We start from the raw sequence: 22,464 nt of genomic DNA on the forward strand, positions 1-22,464 counted from the left end.
CGATTGGCTTTTGGAATGCAAATAACCGAGTATGATTGGCTTTGAAAGGTCAAAGGGAAGCGGAAGTCAGTTACTATTGGTGTAGCTCTTCTGGTGTCAAACCAATCACGATGGACTTTACTAAAGAAACAAATGCGATTGGCTGCTGTTCTCCCTGCTTGTGGTGAAAGGTTCATGTGTACAAGAGGCGAACGTAAAAGACCAATCCAGCATCTTCCCTCCAGCTTCAAAGTTTTTGGCGCGTTCACAGATTCTGCAATGAAAGTGATAATGCAGAATATATGAACATTGATGGTGTTGCTGCATCTAAGAAAAGCTCGCATAAGTTAAATCATCTAAACAGTTTGAAGCTATATCCCGGCCTTTGAGAATGATGAGCTACACCAGGGGTTCTCAAAGTCTGAGACTATGTGGCTCTCCTCAATCAACCTTAGTTTACTTTTGTTGTTTAGCTCAATTCCTGGATGCCTATGGGGTCATGATTATGTTATCTAATCCTACAGAAACTCAACATTGGAATAACAATAGCCTAATACTGCTGTTTGACATAACTTGAGACTAAAATACATAAACCCATAAAAAAAGAGACTAAACCAAATACATAAAAATGCCTGTCCTAAGGCTTTTATTAGTTTCTGACTCTGGGAAAGTGGGTAGTAAACAGTAAAATTCCCCTGTATCTCGGAACCATCTCTTTCACCAAATCACACACATTAAGGATAATTTAGGTGATCTCCTTTTGATAACTAATGTAATATAACTAATATTTTTCCCTTCCATCCACTGAGCTTCCCTGAAAAAGTTAGGAGCCCCCTGGTGAGCCCCACCTCCCACTCTGAAAACCTTTGAGCTACACAAATACGATATACTCATGAGCTTACTTGAAATTAACAGCAGGTACCGAAGTATCAAAAGTAATTTTACTTCACTTCCCTCTAGTCAATTTTAAAGTACCGTAGATCTACACAGAGACTCATTTTAAACCAGTGGGCTTTAGGGTGACTGAACAACGCACGATAACTCCTCAAATAATACGTTCAATTGCCAAAAGTCATTCAGAGTCAGGTACCGACCTTTTTATACACAGTCTATGGTACAGACCAAGTGAGCTTCAAAAATAATTTATTTGCAATAAATTAAACATTTCAAATATAACAACAGAAATTATACACATCTTCAATTTGCAGCCACTTCCTGTTTCACATTCCAGCCACACAATGTGCCTTTAGACAACAAAGTGGCTTTGTTAATTTCTTCAGCATTTTGAATTAGTTGAAATTTTGTCCATTAGAGTCCTTTTGACAACATTGGCTCCATGTTTTTGTTCCCTTTTGACAGCTTTTCTTTTATTGATGCAAATAAACATGAAAAGTAAATAAAAACGATTTCATTTGGTTGTTCTAAAGTCCAATAATAAATGCATTTGGTTAAAAGATTTTTCATTTTCTCTGACAAAAACACAAATATCCAAAAATTTATATACATTTTCACATACTGGTTATGCCTCGAGAGGGATGAAGCGGTTTCCTCATATCTCTAGTTGGTAGTAGCTATTTTGTTTCTAGCCCTGAGTGCATCCACTCCATCCATCACCTTGTCATAAACTTTGGCAAACTTGTTCCTCACAATGCCTCAGCAGAGTATCACCTCCTTAAGATGTCTAACAACTGCAGCATTGTTGCAATATTGTTACTCATGTGAGACATAAATTTGTTTAAAAACAAATGCAATTTGATAATGCTCCTAAATGGTACATGATAGGTTATGATTATGAGCTAATCACATGAGAGCATTTCAAACGGTTACCGTATGCGATCTTGCTGCACAGTAATGATAGTTATACATAAAATGTCCATATGAGCATCAACTGAAGTCTTTATAATGTGCTTAGATGCACTTTTCACTTATTGGAGTCAACAGGAGATGCAAGGAAAGCAGGACCTGATGTTTTCTTTTACAGTCATAATATAAAAAAAATTAAACTCATTGCCAAGCTTAAATTGTCTTCTAGAGATCCTGGCTGGTTGAAGTTTCAAAAGCAAACTGAAATGCATTTATGAGCTAAACTTCAAATGAATTTCCACACAAAGTACCTTTATAAAATAAAAAGTACAATAAATATATGATTTTTTATGCTTCTTATATAAGATACAACATTGAACAACATTCTAAAACCAATGTATAAGCAATTAAGAATTAACATTACAACTAGATTACAACTGATGCTTAATTCACTTAAACTATGTGTTTAAAATTACATTTGGATGGAAAAACACAGCAATGTCTTTATTTTATAGTATAATGCAACTATAGTGATTCACTGTTTGGGAGTAAAATAAATAGCACTTGTTTCATGAGAACCACATAATAATAAATTACCTTTATACAACCCAGGAACTTTACATGTGCTTTTAAAAAACTCAAGTCCAAAGTGCAACCAATAATTTTATACTGGCATTTTATATCAATATAGTTTAAGAGCATTTCCACCATTTGTCACAATCAAATACTCCCACTATAGCTTGTGTTCAAACAGGGCACACAACTTTTCATTGTAGTTGTTCCCTTCTCCTCACTGAGCAGCAGATTTCTCCTTGAAAGAAACAGATTTTATAATCACATTTAAACCTCAGTGATGTGATTAAACATGACTTCTGTCCTGAAGGTGCAATAATTTCTCTCCAGAGGAAATCCCTCCCAGAGGTATCCTGTTTTCAACATGCGCAGGTTATAACCCGCCTGGGGTGTTCGACCTGTCACAGACTGGACAACAAGGTTTAGTTGTTCTTCTGACAGTATCAACAGAGGCTTTAGAACAATCTTATTAAGTCAGGATGACCCATGTCCTAACCAAACAATGATAATCAGTTATCCATTGAGCTCGCTCCTCCGTTGGCAGCATTGCCTTTGCCTTTTGATTTGCCTGATGAGCGGAAAGAGAAGCGTTTGATGAGACGCCGGGAGAAGCTGCCAGACTTTTTGTGGCTGCTGGCTGCGGCAGCAGCAAAGTTATTGCCCATATTAGAGATGTCTTCATGGGATTGGCTGAGGCAGGACTCCTTCTCTCGATGTCTTCTGCGGAATAGCAGCTTTGTTCCACTCTGCAGAAAGCCCACTGCAGGAGGCAGACACACAGCAGGAACATTGGGACATTGTTGACCAACACTATCCAATCATCCAACTACTAGTTTTATGAATGAATTATTATGATTTCATGAGATAGCTCCCTTATCAAATTGATATTCAAATTGAATTTTGAACTGATCCATTCAAAACCAATTTCGTCTGGTTGGGTCTATGCTGCAACATGGCCTCCAGAGGGCAGCAGCAGGACTTTAGAGTCAGTTTCGTTATATGGCCTATAAAGTCATTATTTTGTTATGTAATGCTTTATAAAAGATTTTTTTTGCACGTGAAATATACTGTACTCTTTACTAGAATAGAAGTGACTTGTGAAAATGGAAATAAAATCCCTTTCAAATCCACAAAAAGAATTTAAGTCTATTCTTTAATATTTGCTTCAATTACAAGAGAAGGGAGTAACATGCAATCAAACAGAGCTGAGTATTGTCTTCACAATTAGTGTAAGACATTACTGAACTGTATTAGTGGAAACTGAATTTACCTCTGATAATTTGAGTGCATACACCAAACTGCAAACTATGATGGTAGTGTTACCTTTGTGGTCCTTGAGGCTGCGGGTTTCCAAGGCACCAGTGGAACCAGTATCTGATTCCACATCATCCACAGATGGACGTTCCGACGCGTCGGAGGGTGTGGTTTCATCAGGGTCCTGGTGATGCCCCGCTCCGAAATGGTTGCCATGCATGGCTGCGTCCATGGCTGCAGCGTACCCGCTCGATAATGCACAGTCATCCTCTGAGAGTGGAACCTGACAGATGTAACATACTGAATCACTTTATATTCTTTTAAAAATAATAGAACAATTAATTAAGAGGTTAGGACACAGGAGGAGTGATGAAAGTGTGTAACTACTTATTGGAATCTTAACCTAAAAACGCTGCTTAAGATGAACACTTAATGTTATGACCTTTATTTTAAAATACGACCTTAATCGTCCACATTTTCAAAGTTTCAGCATCATAACACCTGCACACATTTCAGTGAGTTTTGTGTCAGGTTTCAAGTGTAGCCTCTTGCACCGAATAGATTTCTACAGGGTTTCAGGCAAAAATCAGGTCAGAAGACTCTCATTCTGCTATAATGTGGTCCAACAGGGGGCTGTGACTGTGGACTAAATATAGATGAAACTCATTTTGCCTGGTTCCATGTCGTGTTTCAGATTCCTTAAAAGTAGGTTTTGTTCGTTAACAGACAGACAGATAGACAGATAGATAGACAGATAGATAGATAGATAGATAGATAGATACTTTATTTATCCCCGAGGGGAAATTATATATGACTCTAATAATGACTCATATACTCAAAGTGAAGTTATATAAAAAATAAGTGCACAAATACTGAAAATCAAGTTTTCAAACAAAAGAATTGCACTTAAAGGTACTATATGTAACATTCAGAAACCCCTTGTTAGTAATGACACCGGTGGCCTTGTGGCCATTAAGTGAACTGCAGTCAGTATTCTGTTGCTGTAGGTAGGTGCGAGCAAGCATCCGGGGCGTCGGCCAAAATAGTGATGTGGCATACACAAGACTGTGTGTGATCGACCGGCAACATTTCTATAGATGAGGCAACTAAAGTTACACTGTTATTATAGTTTGACTATAAAGTATATTTTAGACTATATTTGACCCTCCAACACTGGCAGAGTGCAAACTAGCTATCGGTCTGGCTATGCAAGACTATAATTTGACTAATGTTAGATTTTTTTTTTTAATTAAGATTTATAAAGAGTGATTTCGTTATCAGCTTGCAGACCCTAGTTTTCTCTGGACGTCAGTCCCGTTTCTGTTTGGCCAGACTTGCTTCACTAGATTTAGTTTTTTGTGCTTATGTAGAGTTTGTGTTTGAGTCTGTGTTGTGCTGGGAGCTCGTTTGTTGACATCAGCCAACTCCATTTCTAAGCTATCGTTGGCTAGTGTTGCGCACTGTTGGCACTGTAGGTGAGTGAAAGACAGGCACTAAGGCGAGGCACTAAGGAGTGAGCACAACTGTCACATCCTTTGGATATTCCCAGAAAATACGGCACAAGTAACCGAGAAAGTTGGGGGAAGGTCTCATATCTTAAGTTACGTTACAATCCCTTCACATATTAGTAATAAAAAAGCGATTAATAAATGTAAATTGCTTCACATTCTTACATGCAGTATAATACCTTTAAATAAACATAATGTACTGTATATCTTGAAAAGTAGAGAAGAATGGCTCATAGTTTTTGTTGTGATGGCACAAATTTTACAAGCCCCTATATTTGAAAAACAGTTTCAATTCTCTGACCTTTGACACGCCTGAGATGATCAGTGTGCTCCTTTTTGTTGGTGTCTTCCGAGCTACTTTGGAGGCGGACTCTGTCAGCTGGCGAATGGCCGTCTCTGCAACAGGATCCAGGCCATTAGAGAGGCGGCTGCTCTCTGAGCAACAAAAACATAAATATGTAAATAAGCACTAGACTTGTACACTGAAATATACTATATCAAATATAGTCTAGGGTATAGTTTATAGTCAAACTGTAAATAATGTACAGATTAATTAATTGATTTTTGTTGCAGTGCACATCAAATGTATGGTTTATCAGAAATACATGTACAGTATATACAAGAAATTCTATCATACCAAACTAAAAAGAATAATTTTTTAATGTCTAAGAGCAATCATATACTGTGTATATATAGTTAAATTTGTTGAATATTTTTCTATTGTGCTGATCAGACATTTTTTCAACTTTGCTTTGTATAAGCAAGTGGTCTCCCTGTGTAAACCTGTAAAGGTTTAAGCTTTTTGAACAGGAGTACCTGCACAGACAGTGCATGACACATACTGAAAAGTGCATTCCTCTCATCTCGTGTTACACTGCTGCTTGTTGCTTATCCTGCTTTGCATCTGTCATGTAAAACAATGCCTTTCAGTCTAGCACTCACTGCTGGGGTTGGGGCTGGTGCTGCCTCTGCCATCAGACAAGATGGTGGGTTTGTTCTCAGTCACCTCCACTTTGGATGGTGAACACAGAGGGGAATCACCTGAAAGGCATCACAATTATTTTATGTCAGTGTTAATATTATCACAACCTTCTTTTATCTCATATTGTGCACCTGGTCCAAAGCAATGTAATACTTCAATCTGTAAATTTACCTGGACTGCGTTCCAGTTTAAGCCGAGACTGGACAGTGGTGACAGTGGTGACGATGGTTCCATCTGGCATGATGGTTCGGTCCACGTCGACTTTCTTGGTGGGGGTTAGTGAGGAACGAAGTGGCAAAGCATTGAGGGCGCCGCAAGGCTCCACTGCTTCCTCATACAGCAGCTGAAAAAATCAAACAACTAATGGAGTCAGATACTCCCACATTTAACAGGGCTTTGCACTTTTCATTTCAAAAATATAATGTGTAGACGGGGTGGTCAGTTCATCAAAAAAGAGGACACTTTATTAAAGAGGTGGGCACTCTATTTAAACTGACATTTGGACCTGCAGGGGCAATTTCAGATGACTAATCAGCAGCTATAACACATTGCAGGAGAGGTACAGGAGGTGTTATCTTGTCTCTTGTAGGGCATTTTTACCTCATTTGTTAGAGAACAACAGGTAATGCACCAACATGAAATGTTTCCCTACAGAGATAAAGCAGATGTTTCTGCTCTCCTTGAAGTAATAAGTAGATTGTAAGAAGGAAGAAAGGCCACAAGTTGGCTGCCGTAGAGATCTGAGAGAGTTATTACAGGCAAGACAATGGACTCTATCAGCTGTTATACAACACTCCCTCTCCTTTTGTTGTGAATCTTTGTTTTGTTCCAGCTTGCTCAGTTTTAGATGATAAGCTGTGATGTAACTGTATACTTTAAAACACGAGGATGGCTTTGTAACAGTTTTCTTTAATTTTGCAGTAATACTTTTACATCTGGTCACTCACCTCTGCTGTGATAGTAGCGTTTGGTGCCAAGCCGTGGCCAGGGCTTATTGACAGTGTATGTTGCCCAGTGGGAACTTTGCACTGGAGGTCCAAGGCGATGGAGGCATGACCAGGCAGGAATTCTACCCAACAAAAAGAAAGTCTTAACATATTTGTAGAAACAGCATGAAAGCCTCTTAAATATACTGTAGCTTTCAACGCACCACAGGAACATCTGACATTTTATACATCCTAAGACGCTAACAAAGAGCATGACAGTGAGCCTGCCAGCAGTGCATTTTAAGAATTGATGATTTTGCTTAAACAGTCTAATCATTCCTGCTGATCAGGTTCCTGAACAGCAGCCAATAGTTAATTGCTATCAAGCAATGCCTTACGTTCCCTTTTGCCATTTCGCTCCAGAAGCCTTACACTCAGCTCTTTGGTTTCTGGGCCCAGCTCCCTTTATCACAGAGAAAGCAGCTGTGTTAGAATTAAAGTGAAACCCCCACTATGCAAAAATACATTACTTAGAATAATGTGACTTTTTTCTCAGGCTAGTTTTTCCTTTAATTTTGGCATGAATGTACATCATCACAACACTTTATCAGCAGTTTGACGTCACAGATGCCTTCTTACAGAGTAATTTCTTCACTCCATTCCAGTGGGGCATTGGAGTTGCTGGGCACAGACAGGAAGCGGGTTGTCCTCTCTGTGGAGGGTTGGTCCAGGCTCAGGACACAGCACAGCTCCTCTGATCTAGACCACTGACCTGCAAACACACAGAGACGCAGTGAGACCCCAGCAAACAGCAGGACGCTCAATGGGCATGATCTGACGCAGAGGGAAAATATCTGACCTTTACTTAAGGTCGCCCTGAACTGCCGGAGCTGTAGTCGCCGCACCAACACACTCTGGGATACAGAGTTCAGTCCCACTGACAGATGGTCCATGGGGGCCTGGGGGCATTCGAGAAAAATAAAATTTTGCGAAACCAGTTCAATCACAGGATCTATCATACAGCATTCAGTCATAGCAATTTATTTATGGCATAAAACAGGTACTAATTACTTTGTCTCAATCTGCAAAGTTTGGGAAAAACACTTATTTCTCACCAAAGGACTGGACACACAGGTCTTGAGGTTGAGGACCATGGCAGGCTGAGTGCTGAACAGAGTGTCCTCTATCAGTCCCTTAATCATGCCCAGGTCTGCCTCACCTTCGGTGCCCTGAGAAGAAAAAAAAGCAACAGATTACTCTCTGATGATAGACCAGCATGTGTTGTAGCAGGGGAGAATAGCAAACTGGAGTTTCTAATACATTTTTAAGCCTGATATCATCTTACTTCTAATAACATCCTAGAGGAGCAAATAGAATGTGGTTGTTTACTGTTGCTTTAATCTAAAAGCCATTTAGTTTGTTCAAAAATAATTGCACCTATAGGGGATTGAATCGAAGGTATGAAATATTGGGACTGAACCAATCCCAATATTTCATACTTACGATTATCTTGACTACAAAAAAGTACAATACAGACTTTTGTATTCTTGTTTTCAGATTCAGTGAGTATACATGGGAACTGTCTTCAGTAATGAAGTTTTCCCTTACTTTATTGACTTTGTTAAGGCAAAAAATGGCATGCACATTTATGTAACAACATTCAAGAACGGCATTTCCTCCGTGACTCAATGAGTTTAACAGGGTTGTGACTCACATGCAAAACATTACGTTACGACTGAGATTTATGAAGAGAATGTGACAGAAAGCTTGAGCACAGTCACGTAAATATTTACATAATGTGTATTTCCTTTTTCTGAATGTGTGGAAGAACACTGTGGCATCATTATCAGATGTTGTCACCTGTCTCTGCAGCTTGCAGGGAGACACTGTCAGGGAAAATGAAGGCTGCTTGGAAAGAGTCCAGGACATCAGCAGACCCTCATCCTCCACCTCCTCCAGACACACCACCACCTGATGGAGACAGACAGGGGGAGCGAGGTTGGAAAACACATCAAACACAGAGCCAGGGAGCAGGTGAACAGATTTATAGTTATGGTAGATTATTAAAGTAATGTCGTAAGGATTTTGCATTTTCTAATTAATTACATTTTGATAATTTAGTACAAACAAGGCCTCATTCTGGAGGATCAGCAACCTCTGCCTGCTTCAAAAATACATCTTACTTCATAAAACACCACGTAACACTTGGCAGAAAAACAGTTAGGTTATTTCATGACACATAACATTTAGAAAATGCTCAATTTCAGTGCAAAAAGAAACATTTCCTACAATGATGACTCTCTTCAGTAAAGTGAGGGAGAAAACAAACATCTATGAGACAGGAAGCAACATGATATATAGGAAACAGGTTCTTAGTTTTTAAAAATACTGTAACAGCAACAACACTAATGGAATAACAGAGGTTATTAAAATTCCACATTTAATGAAAATGAAAATAATGGCAGAATTATATGCAATTTTAGTGTAAATTTGCACATTTGAATATCAATGCAACTGATGCCCAGATGTTCCCATTTGTTTCGGAGGCCTGCCCTCAAATGTGCAAATTGCAAAAATCCAGGTGGTGTGCTTTTCTACCTTTGTCACCATAGGTGCTATAGTGATCTGATAGGTGTCCATGGAAACAGCAGCGGGTGACTGCTGGGTGACCGTCACTGGAAATGTCACTGTGTCCACCCAACAGTTACAGTGTAAAACCTGTAAAACAAAAGGAGGAGGATGGGGTTAATACTGAAACAGGAGAAACATTAATGTTTTAAGATGTTTTTAAAACAGCAAGATTTGCTCATTAGTAACACACATACCATCATACTGTCTCTTAGACTATTCAAATCTGTGTCTTCATCTTCATCTCAATTGACCCATATATTTGGTCCAGGATTTTTTTGTAATGCATTGTTCCAAATAAAATTCACTGGTTGACTGACTAAAGATGCCAGCTTTAGATGTTAATCCCTGTGTTCATAACAGCTGTATTGAACGTGGACCGAAAAGATTACTTACCATTCGGTGTACTGATTGGTCAGTGCAGGTCACGCTCTCTATTGCAGAGGCAGCAGTTAACTGGAGACTGCTGTCAAAAGTGATCTGGATGGAGCTCTGGGGGAGACACAGGAGGAGAACAAATGTCCTAAATATTACACAAGAGAGAGAAGAGATAAACTTGGGGATGACATAAAAGATTTTGTACTGCTGTGATAACGCCTTTAAAGAAGCTGGTTAGCAGTTAGTCATAGTCCTTATAGATGTTAGTTAATTAGTAAATGAAAGAGCTGCTGTATCATTTAAACTAAAATGCAAATTACAGAGGGATTTCATGAATGTTAAGGTTGTTTGGTATCAGACTTCAAAGAACTTCACTGATCTTTGCTCAGAGTGATTGGACAATCACTTGCACACAGTACTGATGGCATATTCACATGTATACATTCATCGCACAGTGTAATCCTTGAAAAGTAATAATAACATTGGCGCGTATTCTTCCCTATACGCCATCTTAGCAGAAATAGAAGGTTTCCCTCAAGCAAAAACTGTGAGAGAGTCAAGAATATTAATGTGCCATTTCTTTCTCTATCCAAGGTTTAAGGTAAAAGGTCTGATGCAGAAAATTAACAGGAATCGATAAGCAGACTCTTTTAAGGTGCTACAATAATTACTGTATTTACAATGCATGGCAAAGCACAAATGTGATTTTAAGCCCAGGCAGCTTTGTGGATTTGTGCACTTAGACGAATAATGCCTGAAGATACTGGCAATAAAATCACAACATATGTTTGACCAAAGGGTGGTAAGGAGTACATTCAAGTCAATATGAGCTTTTGTAATAATGAAAAAATTGTAGATCCCCTTTCATTACACTGCCACTGGTTCAGACTGCTCAGACCTGACAACAGCATCAATTATGAAGACCGCATCAGTCAATGCTTCGTCACACTTACAGGAAGACGAGCTTTACTGAATGAGTGCTGGACTTGGAAAACACCCTTAATAAGATGAATTAGCATCTCAGTTGTAAGAAAAGTTTCACTGTAATTGTGGAAACACCAGTGGCCTAGTATCACTGTGTGTGTGTGCCAGAGGATCTGTTACACTGGGCGGCTTTAACTGGCTCAGGAGATGCAAGTGAGAGAAAACAAATCCCCTATTGTCAGGGCATATGTTCCTCTGGGTCCAAGTCCAATCTCTATCAAACACAACAGCGGAGGCGGGGCAGAGGTGGGAGGATGATATAACAAAGTTTGTGGTGGGTGACTGTGTGTGTGTGTGTGTGTGTGTCAGTGTACCAGCCAGAAAGAGGGCAGGAAGCCAACTGCGATGCTGCAAGCTTACGTAGGTTCCCTGGACCAACCCTACAGTCACATGACTACAGCGTACAACCGGGTGTGTTTACTTCGGCTGGCTGGAGCCTCTAAAGCTACTCAGTCACCCAACCGTTCATTACATTCAAAGTGCAGAACAAATATGATGTGATGTATTTCAGATTGGTGGGCTTTACGATAGCAGTTTAATCACAGGATTCTCCTTCTGTGTGCTTCTTAAGCTTTGTGGCACTGCAGTCAAACACCACTGGCATCTTTGTAATTGGTCTCATTTAGAGTCAGTGCAACATTTTGAGCAAGTACCCCTGAATATCAATGTTTTTTGGGATCCATATATCCTGCAAATTTTCAACTTCATTTATATAATGAGAACAAAATACTTTTTTTGGCATTTTACATTCTTTAGATTCATTTGGAGTGTAGATATAGACAGAAAATATGAGAACAGATAGTTGGGAATAAAGGTCCCTGGTCCCAGAAGGAAACTGGGGACATTAAAAGTTCAATTATATGATATGTGTCCTTACTTCTAGACCACCAGACGCCTCCCAGTATCAAATCTAAAAACCCTCAAGACCTCAATTTATGACAAGTCATAGCACAGATTTGTGTTCTTTTATGTCAAAAAGCTAATCCATGACAAAAAGAAACTGACAACTTTATATTTTTGCAAATTACTTTAGGACACACAGCAGCACAGACTTGCCAAGATGTGTCAATCAAAGTCTTGCATGCCTGAGAGAGGGTTGCGTCATCAGATTCTCAGTCTTTGTTGTTTCTGCCAGGGGGTGTTGATATAATATTCTGTAAATAATCACTCTCTGGGCTGAACTGCAATTTCAGCATTGTATGATTTTTGGGTTTACCACAATGCTAGTTTAACATTTTGAAGCGTACATGCTTGGAAGCTTGGCCAGAATAAGGCAGCCATCTCCAAGTATTTAGGTCTACCGTGAAAATATATGGGTGGAAAATGTAAAGTAAAAACTCCTGCAAAGTCTATTCATCCCTTCGGTAAAGCACAGAATATATCTAAATGGTCATAGGTTTATGGTTTTTCTATTCTTTCAAAGGGAGTTTGCTAAGACATTTCACATCCATTGGCTTCATAGGTAGCCATCTGGTGCACTGTGGTGTTGTGTATCCTCCTGGCAGAGACTACAGAGCTCATTTTGTCATGGAGAGGGCAATGCTAGCAGCATAACCACAGATTTGTCCTTGTGAACCCCCACTGTTCAACTGAGTGTATATGTAGAGGGTATTTCTGGGAAAGAGACAGTTCCTGAGGACATCCATGGTGTCACTTCAGGTTTGTCAGCATCACCCCCTTTGGGTCCGACCGGCTGAACTCCTCTGAAAAGCATGTGGGTCAACCAGAAATACACTCCCCCTGTGGCTTTTGTTGACCCTCATCTTCCTCTCCTGTCTTTTCTTTTCATTGCATGTATCTGAAATTCAGGCGACAACAGGGTATAAACTTTGTGGTGAGGAAAAAGCTATTTCTAATGTTTGGTTTTTTTTACTTTGACAATGATAAAACATCTAAGATTCATTTGAAATTGTATGAAAGGAAAACATTTTGCCTATATACACAAATTCACTGGTTTGATAACTTGAAAATGTCAATGTAAAACACATTATAAGTTCTTTTTTATTTTTGCTCAAGGGATGCTATGCTTGTTAGCAACATTAACATGCTAACATTGCTTACAAAAAAAAGCAAATGTCAGAAACTAAAACCGTGAACATGGTAATTATTACCTGCTATGTATTAGTATATTAGCAGTGTCATTGTGAGCATGTTAGCCTCACACCACTGCTAGCATGGCTTTTAGTCTATAAACTGTTGAAATCTATCAAACAATCCACACATCAGCCATTAATCACACTTTGCAATGAGCAGATTTTGAGCAACTATACTATTACTATTATAACAAGATGGAGCTAGACTGCAAGGACTCCCATCTTCAGCATTTCTGATCTAGCTTCACTTCACAATGTACTCTGAGGTAGTACATAAAATCAGCATAATCCATTATGTGTGTCTCCGTCCTAAATGCTGAGTCAAACGAGCAGCCTTGGAGATCAATGCCTGCCACAGAAAGATTTTAATAATGTGCTTTATTTTTGCTGTAACCATAAAATGGGCTGGTGAATTTAAATCTGTGACTGAAGGATAAAAAGTTTAGTTTCCTGTGCTATCATAGCAAATGAGCGCTGAGTGCTTAACATCCCCTGTCATTAAGAAGAAATCTACTTGAGCATAATCACGGGGCATTAATTATCTACCGGCAACTCACAGTCAGAGAGGGAAGAAGTGAACTGTGGCCTCATGCTAATCACCAGGCTCTTTATAATTGCAGATCTTGAATGGACAGGGAGCTTCCTTCCCTGCAGATGCACAGTTGTGAGCTCTATTAGTCCTCCTTTTCCACCCACTGGGTGGCAACGAGTATGCACCCAGTGACAATGTCTGGACATCATCTGTCAGCTGCAGATGCGCACACACACACAGTCCGACAATGCTTTTATGATCTGCAGGTCTGAGCAGGGTCAACCAGTCCAGTCCTTCAAGCCTCCTCCGCAAACTAATCCAGTCAGAGACATCTGAATAGCTCCATATCAAGTTTACTCTGCCAAGGCAAGATTATAGCTGGAGGCTCCTGCAGTAATACTTCAGCAGACAGACATTTTCTCTGGATAAACAACTGAGTCATGAAACAAGTTGCATCATGGGATTACGGTCCAAAGGTGCAGGAGGAACACCAACTAGTCTGATGTGCTGTTGAGGGTAGCTTTTTATGCTGCCGAACAGATTCACGTGTCTCTTATTTCTTTGTTTATAGACATGTGCAGCTAAATCCTTATCGTGCTTAAAGTGTTTGTAGGGAAATCACCAACATTTAACCCAGCATGCCAGTTGTCACACAGATGCATGTGTATGTGTGTGTTTCTGCGGCAAGAGCATGTCTGTTGACATCACCGAATATAACCAGCTTCGATGAAGCCTCCCGCCAAATCCCTGGATAACAGGGACACAGGAAGAGTGAGAAAGGGATGGTGTCTTCCTATGAACCCGATGAATCAATATTAGACTAGAGATAGACTTGACATATCTTTCAAACTCAACAGAGCCCAGCTGCAACAACGGGCCAGTGCTCAAGCACCCTGCTTTTCACCCTGGGGTAGCAGTTGTCTTCTCTTATCTACATCTTAGAGACAAACCTCTTGACTAAATATCTTCAAGGGAGACACTGTATGAACCACTGTCAGTAACATCTTATCTCCTAACATCTCCTCTGTTTGATCATACAGCTCATTCACACTCGCCTGAACATCTCTGCAGCACCAATGTAGCTGTAGATCTAGAGAAATCACACAGTATCTTTACATGTGTTATAGTGTTTCCTTTTCCTATTCCTACTTCAATATAAAGTATGCCAACAATAAACCGAAACATTTTTGGTCTCATCTTGTAGTTTTGAATACTGGACTTCAGGGATCAGGGTCAACTCTCCCATTGGGATGGAGGGTTTTGCAACAAGAACAAAGTATTTTGACAACACTCAAAATTAGTGAGACGGCATGAGCTAATCCGTAAGCCAGCACTGTTTACATGGTGGGCTCCTGGTTTACGTCACTCCCCTGCTGCAGTGAACAAGACATTGATGAGGACAGCCAAACCACACTTCTGAAATATGTGTGAATCAAAACTAAACAGTGACCCACTGACAGCTTTAATAATTGTTAATATGTAACACATGTACAGCTCTACTTTATATAGTGCAATAGCTCTAAAAATAGAAATTGACCCTACCTGATGATGAAAACAAATACCCACAATAAGATTTCTGACAACAAAAGCAAAAACCTTCATTTTGAGATCGCTAATGAAATATCCATAATGTCCATCCATATTACTGTGAACAGCTGAACACAGAGTGAAAATACTCTGGCCCGGGGGCTGAAATTGCATTTGTTGTTCAAGCAGAAAACCCAGGTCCTGAAAACGATATCATGTTTCACAATGATCTTCCCAGTGACTCAGTATCAAAAAACCATTATGTGATATTAAGCCAAGCTAGCCAGCTATAGAAGTCTGCATATTACGTTAGTTCCTTTTACATATCATGCGTGAATAAAGCAAAACTTGGCCATGTAAAATGTAGCAAACTGAAACATTTTATCCACTGCTTTCTTGGGAGCAAAATCATTGCATGTGATAGGCTTAATTTCAAAGAAGAGCAAGCCAGTAAACACTAAACTGAAGCTGTTTTCAATCAGAAAACAACTCAGCGTTTAAAAAGAAGAAGAAGAGACACACACACACACACACACACACACACAAGGTCCTGTGTTGGTGTGGGTATAAATAATGCTCCGGGTAGTGGTGAGAAAAAAGATCAAGGAAGTCCAATTTGAGTATTTCATCTTTCAGTACCTGCTCATATAAGAACTCACTAGGGTTGGATGATATGATACATTTTCTAATACTTCAACTGGAAAATTGCTAATGAATAATGGTCATATAGGAATGTCCGTTTTTGGTTAATAAACATCATGTCTAAAGTAAAAACCCAATCTTGCTCATTGATCTACTACATTACCTACACCTGAGTAATACTAGGATGTGTAAATGATATGATGAACCTCACAGGTCCCATGTGTGTAATTATGTAATAGCTGAACTAAACTTAAGGGACTCCGAGAGTCATTTATTGGGCCACAATTTTAAAATGGCATAATGTTAATTCATTCATTTATGCATGATGAAAAGGTACAGGCCTACACACACACACAGTTATTTTCATATATAATAGCTAATCTGACAATTATTTTCACAATTAAAGGAACAGTTCAAAATTAGTTATCGCTATATGAGATTGATATAACTCTGTTGGAGTCTCTGCTGGTTGCTTGACAACCTCATGACAAGACTTCAGGAAGTCACTACTCCCAGCCATAAAAATATGGCGTCTGCACTGATTAAACAAACAACATATAACATGTAAAATATTGAGCTCTAGAGGTGCTGGTAGGCTGACTGCTTTTACCTTTGGACAGAGTCAGAGTAGCTGTTTCCTCCTGTTTCTAGTTTTATGCTAAGCTAAGCTAACTCACTACTAACTCGCTGGCAATAAAGCAAATAAGTGTACTGTATTTTGTCCTTGTCCATTTGACCAATCATAAACATGCCACATTCAAATAATCAAAGTTTATTTATATCTGATTGGTTGTTCTAGTCGTATAAAAACAGGATACAGCGAGGAGAGCAGTTGCTTCTCTATCACTTCACTTCATTATATTACGTTGCACTCTGGTTACCAGCCCACTTCACTCACACTCAGTGAATTGACTCTGATGAGAACAGCCTGGTTTTAGTTTTAGTTAATCCATGAGATTTGATCTCTAGATCTGACAGATTTATTAGGCTACTTGCAAATTGTGGTTTTTGTGATTATTTATTGTCAATCAAATGCAATCACCTTCTAGATGTAGTGGTTAAAAATTAAAATGTATTGTGGGCTTATGTATTATTAGATTCTCTGGCTTGAAGTCTGGCAGTTAGTGACCAATCAACATCTTAATGCCCCTAAATCAAAGCATTCTTAAACCACGCCTGTAAACACATGTCAAACTGTTCCTTAATTTCCTATACAATTTAGAGTCCGACCAATATTGGATTTTTGGGGCCAATGCCGATAAAGATATTAAGGAGCAGAAAATTTCTGATATCGATATATCGGCTGATATATATATATATATATATATATAAAAACACTTGTGAAAAAGATATGTAATGCAGGATATTTTACAGTTGAACAATGAACTTTATTGTCCAAAATGACATCAGTGCACTGAAACGGTAAACTTCACTGGGAATTAAATAAAATCACTATAAAAATAAATAAGTATAAATAAAAACATAACTTCAAATGTGTGTGTGTATATATATATATATATATATATTTAACTTGAATGAAACAAGGATCAAATATACATAAAATGCTGCCTATATAACTTGACCCGAGCATTTCCACTGCATTATTGCTTTTTAATAAAAGTATTCATATCAGTGCATATCAGAGAATATATGCGCCGATACCGAAATATCTGTGATAGACCAATGTAGGCCGATAAAATCAGCCGATCAATAAATCAGTCAGGCTCTAATTCAATTAATCATTTTGTTTATAAAATATCAGAAAAGCTAGAAATGTCCACCATAATTTCTCAAGAGCAAGAAGGATCCTATTCTAAATTGTTTGATTGGTCCAAACAACATTTCAAAACTCGAAGATATTTAGTTAGTAAATACTTCACATTTGAGAAGATGGAATGAGTCAATATTTGCCATTTTTGGCAGGAAATTATTCAAACGATTAACTGACTAATTTTCTGTTGGCTGACTTATTGATTTAGCGATATATATGTAATGATTTCAGGACACAGATGGATATTTGCACTGATTTTCAGTTTTGGAATCAAATTTTCTGCTACACTGCACAGTTTCAAGTCTTCATTATAATGGGTTTCACATAATGTTGCCCTATTGCTTGACCAAACATAATGGAGCCTGCAGAGGACAGGGTTTTGCTGAATCCTGTTTATTGCTGTAAACCTTTCCTTACAGGCTCATTCAACCTGCCTTTATTTGGATAAATTTCAACATAATTATTTAAAGACTGTCTGTCAGCGTCAATCTTAAATGTCGGAGAAATACTTAGGTTAATGCTATAAAGGATTTGCGTGCTAATCCACACATGATGACACTGATTCCGAATCTTCGTCGTGCTGGGCTCCTCTGAGAAAGCTCATGTTTTGCCTGATGTAGAAACATAATCATGAAATGCAAGTTAGAAGAGAACGTGACTCTTCAGGACCATGCTCTGGGCAGTCGCTTTAGTCTTTGTTTTTGAAGTGGCCACAGCAACACGCCTGGCAGGTGGCAGGTGCTTTCTGTATGTGAGAAGCAAAGTATGCAAAGTGACTCGCTTTCAGCCACTTATTACTTGCCACATCTCCACAAACCACAGCAGGTTTTTCCAGTCAGGTTTTGAGGGAAGAGGTGAAAAAACCAGATCATGAGTCACGACTCTTAGTCTAAACAGTGAAGACAAATGGAGCAGGTTCACTGGCTACATGTTACAACTTAACAATGAACATTTGGAGGGTCAACAAATACTTTCATATTTGATGCATCTGATGTTAAAAGGACCCTATGAAGCCCAAGCATGTGACCTTTAAGTTACAAGACAAGGTCAAGATCATCAGTCACTAGGCCACACTAGTTTAAGATTAAGTCCTCTAGGTATTTAGTAAGGCATGCTTGTAATTTGTTATCTCAGTGTCAGTGTCTCTCACAAGTGATGTGCCTATACCCCAGACACATTTAGAATAACAGATTGCTCTGCACGCAGACACAATGACATGCAGTTATTTTATTGTGACGAGTGAGATCAGGAAGCTTTGGCTAACACTCTCACCTCACAAACTAAACACCACATGGACAGACAGACATGGAAAGCTTGTCTCTGTTTCCTCCACCACTGACAAATTTACCCAGTCTGGAGAATTATCTTAGAATAAACATCATATACCTTATCACTGCTGGGTAAAAGCCTTGTTTCTACTTGTTTTTTTCAGCATGACAACTACTCTCATGTTCCTCTTCTGAGTTTTTAAAGCACTTTATAAGTCTAAAGGTCATGCAGTCATAAATAAAACAAACCACATAGATCAAACCTACAGGGACTGATGAAGGCACTGAAAAATATCCATAGCAACGTCTTAAAAAACACACAACCTCGTCTCATTTTTCTCACTAAACGCTCCAAAGTTCACCCAAGGTTCACTCCAACAATGTTGTGGAGTTTCTTGGTAACTGAGAGTAACAAAGGTCACGATGGATGAACTAATTAGGCCATTGTACGATAACTAAGCTGGCACACACCCATTCACCACCATATATTAAAGAGAGGCAGTTCCACAGAACCGCTGAGACCACTTGTTACCAGCACAAAAACAAGGTTTTTAACACTTTGATGAAAAACAAATGTAAGCTCTGCTGCATAGAAAACTAAACAGTGTGTGGCGTATGCAGAAAACATGCATGAAGGAATCACATTTCGTCACATGAACATGAAGCAAGAGCAGCCTTCAAAGCTCTGTGCTCACTGTATCTGTAACTCTAGCACTGTGTATATACTGTATATTAGAACGCACACAGCAGAGCAATGTTTACACACCCTCATCATGTATCCTTCTCATAGAAGACACACTGTCCTCTTCATATTCAACTAAGTCCTAAAGACCAACGCAAAAGCTGTCTGACTTTGAGGTCATATTTTGACATTTTGGGAAATACACTGACTTGTATTCTTTCTGAGTTAGATGAGAAGATCAATGCTACATCAATGTTTGTATCCTAAATATGAAGTTTGCTATCCAACCGGTAGGTCTAGTTACCAAAGAGCTGCTAAAAGCCAGAAACAAATGAATTGAATTGATTATCTGGACAGTATAATTTTGTAAAATAATAATACTTTATGATCATATCATCACGATACAATACTACTGAACATCAAAAAATAGTAATAGTGAATAATGGTCCAGTCCTATGATTAGTGCTCTAATGTGAGGTTCAGATTTTTGTTGGAAGAATGTCATATTTTAGTTTAACTCTTGACTGTTTGTTGGCAGAGTATCTCAAAAAAGTAATAGATTCAGTGTAAGTCTGCTAGACAAACAGCTTTAGGCTGAAAGATCAGTCAATTCGACTATGGAATTTCGATCATTTGATAACTGCTACTGATTTTTGTGTGGGCTGAAATCATGTTCTGGTGAGTAAGTTGGACTTCTTTCTAATCTGGGTGCTAAAATATTGACCTATTAATTGCACCGCTGGGCTGAGCTCCAGGTGTATATTATTCCAAACAGATATGCAACAATAGCACTATCACTCAATGAATATTTCTTTTAAGTGTTAACTTGAACAAGCTTTCAATCCATCAAGGTGAGGTGGCCCTTATAAATCAGAATCGAGTGTTGTGGATTGATCTGACCCCTTTAAAATCCTCACCAACTCCATCTCTTATTCTACACACACACACACACACACATACACACATACACATACACACACACACACACACACACACACACACAGATCGTTTGTATGTGGGGGGGTCGAGGATCCATCTCCTCTTCCAGTGCTCATAGGAAACATCTGACTGTGTGGCAGACTTTGATCAGATCAGATCAAAAGAAATATTCAAAAGGAGAAAGACCTTTGGAAACTTACACTTAGCCTCTAACATGTGCCGGACTACCAACTTGTCTGGAGTACTGACCACACTGAATCCTACATTTATGTGTGAGGCAGGGTTGTAACTTTGTAATAAGGACAGTAAAGGTTATGAGCTACAAGAAAAGTGAGACAACCATTCTTCTGTCTTGAGCAACAACACTGATTTTACCTCTTCCCACTGTGATCAAACACATCCATTTCCCCCCACAGGCGGGGGTATCAGACTATTTTTATGAGGTGTAGGTGTTCATACTGTGGCTATGCTGACTGGTCTTGCCTCTCTGCTCTTATGTGCATTGATTCAGAGCTGTTACGCAAGGCTCTGCACCCCATCCTCTTACCGATTAGAGACACTCAAACTCCTACACCTCTACCTCCCTGCCTACACACACTTCCAGCGCACATGGGCACACCAACTGCCCTTGTTTAACTATTTATGCCTCTGCTTAGTGGAGTAACCTTAGGCATGCTCTTCTACACAGTGCCACCAGCTCTTCTTTGCAATGTAATTTGTGCTACTTCTCCTCCTCCTCTTCATGGCTTAAAGATGTCACATTAACAACTCACCCCCTGTCTGCAGGCTTGCTCATTCAGAGCTTTCACCCAGGTTCTCTGCCAGTGCTCCCTGAAGGACTTGAAAGAGAACAGAGAGGTAAACAAGCCTTTAACCCCGGCCTCAGCTGCATGTCCTCCATCCCAACCCGAGCGGAGCTTGATCAGGAAGCCCCACACACCTCCACCCTGGCTCTGGCGCGGCTGTGTGAAGGAGAGCTGCTGCCAGGCTGGTCTTCTCCTGTCCTGCTTGACGGTCTCTCTGGCTCTCCACAGGCGATGTAAGGTCTTCAAGTACTGGAACAGCCATCCCAGCACAATGAGCAAGGAGGCTAGAAAGAGACCCACCAGACACAGCCAGCCCAACTCCTGGAGCTCCATCACCGTCTCCTGGAGCCTCTCATATCACCAGGTCCAGATGGAAATATCAGGACTTGTCAGTCAGAGTAGATCAGCTCCTTTTAGCCTGTGAGTGGCAGCAAACAGTCAGTCAGTCAGTCAGTCATATTTATTCAAGGAGTACTTACGCGCTATAATAGAGGAATACCCCAGAATACACAGGAGACCCGCACAGATGGTGCCTATTACCTCCTTGACTTTAATTTGCTTGTTTTAGGTCACACTATAACACCGCTTGTGTATGCATGAAGCATGAGCCCATGCTCTGAACACTGCGTTAACGTTACGCAGATATCTAAAGTATGACCCATGCATTATCAAAGAGGAGGATGCATCGCAGGTAAACGGACAGAACTCGGGTAATGAACCTGCCGACCTACCGTTTAACTTAGACGGTCCGAGCTGCAGGCTGCTGGGAATCGAAAGCACGGCATCGGTAACACGAAGCTGGCTTCATGGCGATATGCAGCAACATTAATGTGTTTGTCCCATCTCCGACTCATCAGCGATGTTTCGGCTGATGTCTGTCTGCTGTCACCTATCAATTCCGAAACAAGCTGTCCGCTCTTTGTTGGTGCAATACAGGCTGCAGTGGGTTTAAAGTCTCCGCTGATCGTACCCTCCTACCCCTGTAACGTCTCTACAATGATGATTTGACAAAGAACAGCCGTGGCCTACAGGTGGCGCTGCAGGGGACAAGCGCAACAGCAACAAGGAAGTGAAAAGTGTAGACTTCAAAATAAAAGCACACAACTTGGAACGTTTGTAAAAAAAAATCTAAATAATGAATCAATTTGGCTTCATTACCAACCAAGGAAAGCAGACGGCAACCCCGGGG

The 22,464-nt window shown here is 39.7% G+C and overlaps 1 protein-coding gene across 2 annotated transcripts; it reads right to left on the reverse strand.

Moving 5' to 3' along the window:
- Positions 1 to 1,105: 1,105 nt before the first annotated feature.
- Positions 1,106 to 22,284, reverse strand: c2cd2l (c2cd2 like). Of its 2 annotated transcripts, none has more exons than XM_056398038.1 (15): positions 22,007 to 22,284; positions 21,243 to 21,693; positions 10,050 to 10,145; positions 9,624 to 9,743; positions 8,886 to 8,996; positions 8,141 to 8,254; positions 7,885 to 7,984; positions 7,665 to 7,797; positions 7,424 to 7,488; positions 7,047 to 7,168; positions 6,271 to 6,442; positions 6,060 to 6,158; positions 5,419 to 5,513; positions 3,679 to 3,892; positions 1,106 to 3,115 (listed from the first exon to the last, which is right to left on the reverse strand). In XM_056398038.1, the coding sequence occupies exons 2-15, from the start codon at positions 21,606 to 21,608 to the stop codon at positions 2,865 to 2,867; spliced, it is 2,058 nt and encodes a 685-aa protein (XP_056254013.1). In that variant the 5' UTR covers positions 21,609 to 21,693; positions 22,007 to 22,284; the 3' UTR covers positions 1,106 to 2,864. The 2 variants fall into 2 exon arrangements, with proteins under 2 accessions (XP_056254013.1, XP_056254012.1); XM_056398037.1 differs by having other exon boundaries at positions 5,419 to 5,552.
- Between the last annotated feature and the right edge of the window lie 180 nt (positions 22,285 to 22,464).

Source organism: Seriola aureovittata, chromosome 15 (genome assembly GCF_021018895.1).
Source record: "Seriola aureovittata isolate HTS-2021-v1 ecotype China chromosome 15, ASM2101889v1, whole genome shotgun sequence".
Taxonomy (NCBI): domain Eukaryota; kingdom Metazoa; phylum Chordata; class Actinopteri; order Carangiformes; family Carangidae; genus Seriola; species Seriola aureovittata.